Genomic DNA, 12,533 nt, shown 5'->3' on the forward strand with positions numbered 1-12,533 from the left:
TTCGTTGCTACTTTTATATCGCGATAACCGTGAGGGCATTCAGATGTATTGCTATCGCCTAGATTTCCATTACGTAACTTTCGTTTGGGGTTTATAACCGATCTATAAACATGATAAATACGTTGATATTAACGAGTGCAAAATAACATTCCGTATCGTTTTCTATCAATACATCTCCTCAATGAATAGTGATAAAAATATTTTTGTTTAGAACAGAAATTAATAATATGAAAATGTTTTGTCGTTAGATATATATATATATATATATAAGTTAAAAAAAATCATTGGATAATATCTATGCACACGTACCGAAAAATTGTGATGCATGCGAAATAAAATCTCAAGAACGTTTTGCGACAATTCTGACAAGGACCGGTAACTCTGAATTGTTTTTGCGGGAAAATATGAATGCCTACACATACCCAATCTTTTAGAAAAATCGAAGAAGAGTGTCCACCATGCACTTGCACTGCACTATTGTTAGAATAGTAGAATAGAATTATACACAAATGGAAGAAAATTATATATACATGTAACTGTTATATTAATTTGATATATAACAACAAACCAGTGTATACTGATTTGTATCACTACAATATAATATATTCGGCAGTGGCGGATCCAGAACTTTTTATAAGGGGGCCCGCTGACTGACCTAATGGGTACCCACTCCAGGCATGCTTCAGTGATTTCCTATATAATCAACCAAACTTTTCCCACGAAAAGGTTAAAAGGTGGGGGGGCGGACCCTGATCCCCCCTGGATCCGCCTATGGACCGTATGAGGTTGAATTTCCTGTCATTTATTCATCATCCATGCACTAACTTGTCTCAGAAAAAAATATATCTCTGTACATTAACCTCAGTTTCAGGTATAGCTTTGTGATTTTTTTCTACTTGACAAGTGCTTATTTGACCATCTATAAGAACTTGCGGTCATCCGATGTTCAGTACTTCAGTACTATGATTTAAATGTGTTATCGGTTAAATATAGAATAGACAGCCTATTGTTCATGCTAACCTTGAAAATATTATCGATTGAAATAATGATGTGCAGTAGTGCAGAAGGAGTCAACTTTCGGTTCTGCTGTCTTTGTTTATAAAATCAAGAAAACTGTCTAACATATTTCAGGTATGTAAAATAATTGGAACATGACAAATAGTAAATAGACTGAGATCCTGGCGTTATAATGAGACATGTATCATCTCATGTTTTAATTTGGCATTTTGAACTTCCTTGTTACTAGTCTTCTTGAAGTTAATGTTTTAAAAAAGAAAAAAAAACATTGAGGCCCCAGTATCGTATAGGTGAATGTTTAAACTATATATAGTGTGTAGGGCGGTATTTCGAAGCTTAAAACTGAAGAAGGTAATAATATGTGATATGTTTATGCCTCCCAGTTGTTATAACTTTACACTTTTATGTTTTTTTCAAATGATACCCTGTTCCATCTTAAAAAGTTACAAAAAAAAAACAGGACATATGTACAAATTCCTCTCGTTAATGAAACGGTATGACTGAATTTCTTTCTTCAGTTTCCTCAATTTGTTTCAACATTTTCAACCATTTTTTGGCATAGATAACATAGTTTCTTTTTCACGAACAATTTTATAAATATTGACCATCTTGTTCATTTTCAGATGTGATAGTAAGTGAAAGAAGATTCAGTATAAAAAGAGATGGAGATTCTGAACTTTTCAAATATTAGATTGCACCAACTTCTAGGGAAAGTGCAAATTGATGATATAGACGTAGAAATACCTTCAAAGATTGGAGATACTGCACTGCATAATGCAGTCGTAACAAATGACGTCCACGCATGCCAACACGAGGTAAACACGGCTAATGTAAACGCTGGTAATTTGAGAGGAGATACAGCTTTACATCTTGCTGTGAAGTTACGAGTTCAATCCAGCATTCGCATAATTTCAATTTTAATAGGGGCAGGGTCAAATATCAATGCACAAAATAAGTGGGGACAAACACCGCTTCACTATGCAGTTATTGCTAGAGCGCAGGAAAACGTTTTAGAGTTGGTGAAACTACCAAGTATTGATCTTAATGCCGTTGACGTGAATGGATTCACTCCACTACACTGTTGTTTTAGTTTTAATAAAGAAATAACTGCCAATTATTACGCTAATAGAAGCTACGATTTGGATATGAATGCTAGTTTTATCATAATGGCGGAAAACTTAATCAAGGCAGGTGCTTCAGTTAACTGTCAAACACGGTTTGACCAAAGTGTTCTTCACTTTGCTGCAACGAGAGATGACAACACTCCCCTGATTAAACACTTGATTTCTAACTTCCCCGAAATGAATTTGACCCCGAAAAATATCATGGGAGAAAATTTTATACATGTGTATTGTACCAACGAAGTATGTGAAGAAATTGTAGAGACTTTGGCAGTAGTAGCTGAAATGCGTTCTTCGTCGATTGTTAAAGAATTGCTATCGGATGTCGATGTTTATGGTAGAACACCATGGGTGTACCTTATTGATACTGTGAACATAATTGGTGGAACAGTTGAATCAATACTAAACTATGGAGTTTCAGTCAACAAGTCTGACAATCTTGGAAACACAGCTTTGCATAGAATAGCTGGAGTGTCAGCCGCTTGCGTTCTTACGGACGTGATTCAGGTGTTTATTAACACAGGAGCAGATCTTAATAAAAAGAATATCTATGGAGAGTCGCCTGCTTTCGTTCTTTTTCTTGATTCTGCATTTGATATTTTCAACATGCACAAAATGGATTTCAACAGCCAAGATAGATGGGGTCGTAACCCTTTAATGTCAATGATGAAGCATAGGCCAATTCCTGACCTTCTATACAGAGTTATACTGGAAGGAAAGTCAGATATAAATAGGACAGATGCATACGGATCGACCCCCCTTCATTTTGCTGCATACCACAATTATGAAGAGCAAGTCCAATTGCTATTGGAACTTGGTGCTGACATAAATGCCAAGGATAGTCTTCAAGATAAACCTATTGACACAGTTAGGCGCCATTGCAGTTATCGATGCCACAATCTTCTTGACATTGCCAGTAGGATTGAGAACATGTACCCAAGACAAAGATCGAACGATGAAATAATTCTTGAACTACCGAAAACTATCAAATCAACAAACGTGAAATCTCTGCACGAAATAGACATGGCGATGGGATTACCAGAACATCGAATACCTTTCTGGGATTATTTACTGCAGACATATTATGATAGAACTCCTGAAAATTCAAGTGAAGTGGACAGAATAGGAATGGAAGTTAATTCTCTTGTCGAATCACTATGTGGTGCAATCTGTAAATACGATCCGATTTTCAAAATGTCTATTTTTCCAACTGGAAGTTCTGCTGAACAAACCAAAGTCGGCCGACCTGATGAATTTGATTTTGTATTATGTATTGATCAGCTAAATAAAATAACCAAACCAGTCATGATAAAAGAATGCATCGAAAGCGGATTTGCATGTTTGAAATTTACCCATAACCCCGTTCCGGCAGCGTTTCAGTCATTCTGCGACAGCGAAGGATATTTTCTGGCTTTTCCATTTCTACAGCATTTCAACAGATATCTTAAAAGAGCTTTGAACGAAAGTAGCATTTGGAACAGTGGAAATTTATACTACAATTATGAGGATAAGATGGAAGTTATTAAAGGAAAGCCGGTCTTTAATTTTGATGTTTACTGGGTCGGATGTGTCTACAAACAACTTAAAATAAGCATTGATCTCGTTCCAGCAGTATACAAACGAGGCTTTTGGCCCGCTAATATTAATTTTAAACAAATGCCTTTAATGACTGAAGCAATCCAGAAATCAGGCTGCTTCTTAATTCTGCAGTCTCGATCCAACGAATTCAATACAAAGAAACATCTTTTTGATAGCAATATATGTTTCACTTGCAACAATGATACAGATAGATCTTTGAGACGAATGCTGCGTGTGTCGGCTGCTCCTGCCGAAATATGTCTGATGCAATCGCTTCCTGTGGTATTTCGACGAGCATACGCCTTAGCCAAAATTTTGAAAAGCAAAGAGATTTGCCCAAAGGTGGAGCTAGAAGCTATAGGTAAATGGACAAAGCTGTTAACTCATCAGATAAAATTTGAAGAGAAGAAACCCCTGCCAGCCAAACCATCCAATGTAATAAAAAGTTATATGTTGAAAAATTGCATATTTTACACCATGCTAGAAATGAAAAACAACTATGGCGAGCAAGATGTACATCCATCGATCATCACTGCAAAAGTATATCAGTATCTACTGCATTTTTCTGACAAGAGGTTCTTGAATCCATTTTTTCTACCTTTTTCAGACGTATTCGAATTCGAAAAGGACACGCAGAGGTCGACATTTGATGATTTTGTGATGCGCCTGAAGCGCGAATTGAGCATCAAATTAATCCTTGGTATGCTGAAACAGCCATTTCCAGAAGAATGTTTATCGTCAAAGTTTTAATGAACTTCATAAGAATATTTAAATTCAACGTGTGAATGCGAGTTATCATAGGTTACTAGTACATTTATCATAATGATTAGAAAGAAGAATACATTCATATTTTACACAGATCAATGATAGTTCTGCAATCTTCTCAGACAATGAAACATACTAGCGTGTAAGTTTCGCACAATTTGAAGTTCCATAGAAATTAACCATCTCTTACAGCCGATTGCATTGAGTGTGTAGGTAGAGGAAGTATCTTTGGTTAGAGGTAAACTACTCTCGTTTCAGAGTAGACTAGTCCGACCGATAATCAATATATCTGTCTGTAGGACTAGGCTACTTCGAAAGGAGGGCAGTGTACCTTACTTAATAATGACTTCACGGTTCAGCTAGCAAGCAAGCTAACCAAAGATACTAACTCTACCTACGCAATCAACGCAATTGGCTGTAATTGAGATATTGCGTAGAGACGAAAATTTGTGTTGGTAGCAAAATGGCTTCAAGATTACTCTGAAAGAAAAAAGCAGTATATAGTGAATTGTCCCCTCGTTCTTTACTCCAAGTTGCATTGCATTTGTTGATGTTTTTGTGTGTGTTGTTTTGTACTTTCGCAAATTCATTTATTTGGAAATCAATTAAAAAATGTCAATACACCGTATATGTCTGATGTTTTCTGCCAAACTATGATAAAGAAATTATCATGAAAGAGGGGGCAAGGGGGTACCCATAACAGCAAAACAGTGAATTGATTTGGTGAAAAACAGATAACAAGGAATTGAAAAGGGATAATAACAGATAACAGTAAATGAAATATGAAAATAAATCTGTCCAGGACCAATCCAGTAGATGACTCGTAGATCTTAGTATATAACTTGTGGTATGGACCTAGAAAATTGTAATTTGTGTAAACAAGACGTTTCGGCCGTTGAGGCAGTTCTGCCTTGGTTGATTTTTGTCCGTAACTTGTACAATAAGTTATATTATTCCATATTGGTATTATTTTAGTAGGTTTCTCTATATGAATTGGATTTTGAATAAAAAAGCATATTCACCTGAGAAAGTGTTATTCACCGCGCTATTGCCTAAACGTCACGCGCTTTTATATGCAACGTTATGGTAAAATGTTTCATGTAAAAAAAAAATTGGTATATGATTGTCATTAGATACATTTTCTTCTCTCGGACTATGGAATAAAACAATTACTGTCTTTTGTTTCGGTAAATATGGGGTTTTATTGACTTTTGAAAAACTGATATTCACTTCGGTCGTCAGCCTCAAGGATATCATTTTTTCAAAAGTCAATAAAACCGCATATTTACCTCATCAAAAGACAGTAATTGTATATTATTGTATAGCAATATAATATTTCCAACAGAAAGTAACCAAAAGTTAGCGTGCTATAAATTCTAATATTGCACTAGTGCAATAAATCTTCAAAATTCATGACGTCATCAACGACAAAATCTGAGTTTAAACCCTTTTTTACTTTGAAATATTATATTGCTATACAATAAAAGGGTTATTGCATGAATATTGGGGAATATTGTCCCTCATAGAACATATATTGCACTCGCAAGCTCGTGCAATATAAAATTCTACTCGGGACAATATTCCCCAATATTCATGCAATAACCCTATATTATTGTATAGCAATATAATATTTCCCATAGAACGTAACCAAAAGTTAGCGTGCAATAAATTCTAATATTGCACTAGTGCAATAAATCTTCAAAATTCATGACGTCATCAACGTTTAAATCTTAGTTTAAACCAATTTTTACTTTCAAATATTATATTGCTATACAATAAAAGGGTTATTGCATGAATATTAGGGAATATTGTCCCTCGTAGAACATATATTGCACTCGCAAGCTCGTGCAATATAAAATTCTACTCGGGACAATATTCCCCAATATTCATGCAATAACCCTATAGTATGGATGTTGATTTTTTCTGAACGAAATTTCTAGTTTCTGTTTTTGATATAGGGATATTTTTAATCTAGGGCATTTGAGGGATCAATTTTTAATGATTTAGGTTTTTTTATTTAATTTTTGAAAATAGTGCAGCCAGTGACACTTTATTATCAATTTGATTTTTAGATTTTTTTCTGAAAAGCAATATATATACTTTACAAGTAATAAAAAAAAACATTGATGCACAATATATTTTTTTTTTATTTTTGACCTCATGATAAAACTTACTTATAAAATACAAAAATACCCAGATCAGTGGAGACAGGACATATGTAACTGAAACATGCATGCCAGTTATGGTTATTCTGATAATAGAAATTGACTCAAGTGACAATTCTGATAGTATAATAGAAATTGGACCTAGTGAAAATTTGGATGACACCAAGTGAAACACCAATCATGTATCTTATGTGAAATTATAGAATATGGAAAATTTGGGTACAGCATTGGAGAAGCTGTAGGATTTTAAAAAGGATATTTGTCGAAAAATTAAAATGAAGACACATCTGTATTTGCATCAATGGTTTCTGAGCTTCAATTTTCGCCATGTGAAGCAGTTAAAAAGCTTTTAAAAATATGGTGGTCAGGGTTCTCTTTCATGTAAATGAAAAGAGAGGGAGTAGCACTTATAATATAAATGCTAAAAGAAAAAGATTGTGTATAATTCCCAAAGCCATAATTCAAACCCACACCACTTAGTAATGTAAAACAATTCAAAGGAGAAAACTAACTGCCTAATTTATCCACAAAATAGTGAACTAGAAACTTAGTAACACAGTAACAAACTACAACCACTGAATCCAGGCTCCTGAATTGGAAATAGGCACATACAGAATGTGACTGCGTCAACTTTAGCATGCTAGTTGGTGTTCAATCCTCCCCTAATCAGGGACAGTGGTGTAATAGTACAACATAAAGATTATAATGTGGTCATTGATTAAAAAAATCTATAGGGTGTACCAATGCTTTTTTTATAACAAAATCCATACTATAAGTTATTGTACAAGTAATAAGTGAATTATAATTTGTACAAAATGCTACATGTTCACAGACAATGGAATTTATTACAAAGGATAATAATAATAAATACTGGAATGGTCCACGGTCCAATTGATTTTATATGTTTATGTGATGTATATTACTGAAATTCTTCTGCAAATACAGGGTCACCCGATATTACCAGTAGAAAGACCCCAATAGATATACATTGTAAGAAGATGTGGTAAGCGTGCCAATGAGACTATTATCCATTCAAATCACAATTTTCAATTATCTTCAATTTCTACGGAAGATTGGATGTCAAAATGCTAACATTCCAATTTTCAATAACAGTTAACAGCAAATAGATTCTCACAATAACAGATAACAAAATAGATAATAGTCCTAACAAAGAACAAGACAATAACAGCTAACAGTAAATATATTTTCAGAATAACAGATAACAAAGAATAAAAATGCCCCATAAAAGCATAACAGTTAAACCCCTTGCCCCCCTCATGAAACATAACACTGTTTCAAGTAATTAAATTTTTTCAACAAAGCAGGGCATAAATGGGCTCTTAATCATAGGAAGACAGTAAAGACAGTGTCCTCAAATTACCCTGGTCACTAAAGCAAGATATTGTGACCAAACCCAATGAAATGACATCAGACAGACTAAAACTCGTGTTACTTATCCATTCACTGGTACCAAAATTTCGTTCACTCATTGTGTATGGTGATGAGTTAACAAATCTAATAAAGAAAACTTAACCTGACCAGTGTGCACAGCGATAAATAGAGCTAAAGGTCTAACGAAAAGTAAGACGGGCCTATCTCAGTGTTGGATCCATAACTTTTCATAAAGGGGGCCTAGATCCGTCTATGTATCTTCGTTCTATGGTTATGGAACAAAGGCACTTGTCTCAGATTTTTTTTCCTATATACTTTAATAATATATATTAAGGTATATAGGAAATACATTTCCGAGACAAGTGCCTGTGTTATGGAAGGGGTCACATCAGACCACTGCAGCATAATAATGGATCAAGGTGAAAACCACTGGTTTCTTAATTCTTGTTAAGGTCAAGGATCAATAAATAAACTAGTCCATAGATTTTTTTAAAATTTAGAACTCAATTAGATATTGAAAATATACATCAGAAAATGTAAAAAAAAGTATATGTCAGTGACTTCGTTTTCAAGAAAAATCCATTTTTAAAATGATCCGAGAGGGTACTAAATTACATTGCATATATAGGGTAAATCTATATTTTTCTTCTACAATTTTCGGTTTCTGGTATAAATCACGAGAACCGCTCAATAGAATTTTTTTTTAAATTAATATTTTTTTCCTCTTTGTCTTAGGAATTAGATGATATTAAAAAAAAAATATGGTCACCGACTTCGTTTTCCCTGTAGAAGCAACGCAAACCCAACATTTTGGCAAAAAAAAAAACCATCAAAATTCGTGACGTCGTAATTTTTATTACATAACGTCAAGTTATCATGCTAATAATTTCCAACGTTCTTCGTGTTGATTATGCACGATGATTATGTGTTTCGTATTGATAGATTCTTTTTATCATAACAGTCTGGATAATTATCATAAATTTTTATTTAGTATTACCAATATTCTTTATTCTTTATATTTTAGCACCCCATTATACACTTTTTCTTTTTTTTTTCTTTTTTGCATTTTATTCTGCAATTTTTGCCCAGTATTCTGTATTCCGTAAACCCCAATCAGACCCTCTTTTATGGAACATTTTAAAAAGAAATTATACGTTGTAAAAAATGTGATACCTGTATGTTCATTATCAATATACATATATAAAACAATTACTAATTCAGACAAAAATACGTTGTAAGTACATGAACGCAAAAATGGTAAAAACTTAAGAAATCATCAGAGTTACTGTCTACAAGTTGACACAATAAAAGATGTAATTGAAGCTATATTTTTTAATGCCCCCCCTCAACTACCCCTGTACGTCTGTCTGTCCGTCATTCCGTCTGGCCGCCCGTCCGTCCCCCTTTATAGTTTATAGTTATTCCGCAAAAAATCTACACTTTGAATCCTAGAACGTACTTTACTGTCTGTTTGCATGTGGTCAGGGTTTTGATCTTTATTAATATTTGCTCTAATGAGAGATAGTTGAACTTTGTCATTTTTGAGTAACCAATTCATAAATCTCTTAGACTATCTTGTAAGTCATCTGTTTACACTTTTTCTCCGTCCCGATATATGATTTGGCCACTTTTGAAAAAAAAACCGTTTTTTTTTAGCAGCGGAACATGTAATAGCTTGTGTTTTGGTACTATCATCGTCATCACGACAGAACGTGTTCTGTCCATATACTGCTGCTTAACATCGCATATATAAGCAAACATTATATCAATGATTCTACAAATTCTTGAAAGAGTGTCGTGTGGTTATTTATACATCTTCAAGTTAACAAGTAAAACACGCAGACAAACTGACATCTTTGTTAATATCTTTTTTGTTCTGTATAAAATTTATTGTATACAAGTCTACAAAAACGTTTTAGAAAGTTTACTAAATGGTTATTGTTCCATAAGTGAAATCATAAGTGTACATATGTATGCTAGAAGTATATATAGAATCAGTCCATGATACACAACATGTGACAAATAAAAGGGGGGAGGTAGTAATGACAGGAAACTAAATTAAACTAAGGCTTTGATGAATGTAAACTTTGATAAAACTGGAAGTTACATAAGGGGGAACAGGAAAATAAGAATATATTGCATCACTTACAACAACCTTTAAATTGACCAGTGATTTTTTATTCATTAGTGTCATTAGTGTATATTTGAGATGCTACTTTCAGCTAGGGTACATTTTTTTTTATTCGGTTAATTTTTACCCATATATATATATATATAACAATTTACTTTGAGGAGACAACCATACGAATCAATACTATTAGTTATACTAAGCCCTGTATAAATCTTCAAACCATGTACTATTTATACATGTATCTATTTAAAGATTTGTGTTCTATTTTTAACATCGAAATTGCGGACGTGAAAGAAAGCACCATTACAAAAAAAACAAAAAACAACGATTACAAAATGTAACGATGGATTAATGATCGTGAAACATCATTTTTGCTTATTTTTAATTTGTTATAGTCTAAAATCTGTGTATAAATATTAAACTATTGTTCCAACCGTGAACAAGGTTAATTAATTTAAGTGTATCATAGTTAAGTGCCATCTATGACTGACTGACAGCAGCGGCGAATTTATGACCAGTATAAGATAAGATAAGATAAGATAAGATATTTTTATTTCCAATTATTGGCCCCAAAGGGCATAAACATTACAACATCAATATTTTTTTCATAATACAATACAAACAATGAGATAAAAAAAAAAAAAAAGTTAAACGAGAACTATTTAAGTTCTTAAAGAATACGTAGATAAAGAATCTATAGTATGTTGGTTTTTTTTTAATACTAATGCATTTTATTACAAGTGTGGTTGATATAGATAACAAACAAGCAGCCCAAAAAGAAAAAAAAAAAGAAAAATAGATATCCACATATGTATAGTACACAAAAAGTTAAGTTTATGTGGTTCATTTCCTTTTCTCTAATTTGAAAATATTTTTACTTGTTCCGACTGGTGTGATAGTTTTCAAAATATGGGAGATATATAGTCTTACCGTACAATACTAAGTTTTAACTTTAATATTAATTAATGTCCCAAACTTGCACCCCTTCTGGTTATTTTCTGCTAGACGATGTCTTTTACCAGTGAATATAGGGTTTTTGAAAGGACAGTTTTGACATACTACATATAGAATAGTTCCGAGACCACACTGTTTTTTTCTCATCACAATTATGTAGAAATAGTAGTGAGCAACAGTTTTCACACTTGTTTTAACTGGTCGGCAGATATACAAACTCTACCACCCTACGTCCTGATTTTCATTTTGAAGATCGTCTTCAGGACTGTTTTCATATTCATTTTCAATTTTTAATTTACTAGAAGTAACACACTTTCCGTCAAATTTACCGTTGACGTTGTCCCATCGAAAAGTCGCCAGGTGCAATTTTAACATTGCAAAATCTGGTCAAAGGGACGTAATTCGTACAAAACGTCGCAATATCTCGCGGAATCCGCTGGACGGCGTTCATTTACTGTTACTTGACCTTAAGGTAGATGGGGTGTCTAAATTATAATCCATAGAATCTTTTAATAATTTGCCAAAATGTAGTTCATATCCTGCTTGTTTAAAAACATTAATAAAAAGAATGGGTCACCAGACTTATTTTCACACTACAGGTTGTGCAAAGTTGTCAAGATTTTGCATAGATTATGCATGGAAAACCCATTTTTCCGCCATAAAACGCAATCCACACCATAGAATTTTGAGATAAAATATGAGAAGATAGCTCCAATATTATGCTTTCATCTGAAAAAGAAAAAATGGGGTCACCGGACTCGTTTTCTTGCTACATGTAAAAATGGGTAAATTCGTAACACATTCTATTGTAAAAGTAACACTATCTGAATTATCTGCCCTTGCATTTGAGTTGCCTCCCCTTATTTGAGAAAGTTGGAAAAAAATGAATCAAACAAAAGAATTCTTATTTTTGTAAAATACAATCATAAATATGATCAAACATGGCATTTTCTATATTGTAATTGAAATTCTTACACATGAATTACCTACTACTATAAAAATTTGCACATTTCATCAAAGATCTAGACCTTGTTTTCTAGTATTTTCAAAATCCAAGATGGAGGAAGACACCCTATCTACCTTAAGGTAGAAAGGGAGGATTGGATTTTTGAAATACCAGAAAACATTGGTCTAGATCTTTGATAGAAAATGAGATGTTTTATCATATTTATGGTTGTATTTTACAAAAAAACAGAACTTGTTTGATTCAATTTTTACAAACTTTGCCACATAAAGGCAGGCAACTCAAATGTAAGGGCAGATAATTCAGATAAAGGTACTTTTACAAAAAAAGTAAAATCACAAAAATACTGAACTAAGAGGAAAATCAAATCAAAAAGTCCCTAATCATGGCAAAATTCAAATGACAAAACACATCAAAAACAAATGAACAACAACAACAGACAACTG

The 12,533-nt window shown here is 33.2% G+C and overlaps 1 protein-coding gene across 1 annotated transcript; it reads left to right on the top strand.

Moving 5' to 3' along the window:
• Positions 1-999: 999 nt before the first annotated feature.
• LOC143067290 (uncharacterized) lies at positions 1,000-5,107 on the top strand. The gene is made up of 2 exons (XM_076240427.1): positions 1,000-1,131; positions 1,641-5,107. The coding sequence occupies exon 2, from the start codon at positions 1,680-1,682 to the stop codon at positions 4,464-4,466; it is 2,787 nt and encodes a 928-aa protein (XP_076096542.1). The 5' UTR covers positions 1,000-1,131; positions 1,641-1,679; the 3' UTR covers positions 4,467-5,107.
• The last annotated feature ends 7,426 nt before the right edge of the window (positions 5,108-12,533 follow it).

Source organism: Mytilus galloprovincialis, chromosome 3 (assembly GCF_965363235.1).
Source record: "Mytilus galloprovincialis chromosome 3, xbMytGall1.hap1.1, whole genome shotgun sequence".
Classification (NCBI taxonomy): Eukaryota; Metazoa; Mollusca; class Bivalvia; order Mytilida; family Mytilidae; genus Mytilus; species Mytilus galloprovincialis.

Coding starts and splice junctions, on each gene's coding strand:
- LOC143067290 (XM_076240427.1), top strand. CDS start 1,680: ATGGAGATTCTGAACTTTTCAAATATTAGATTGCACCAACTTCTAGGG.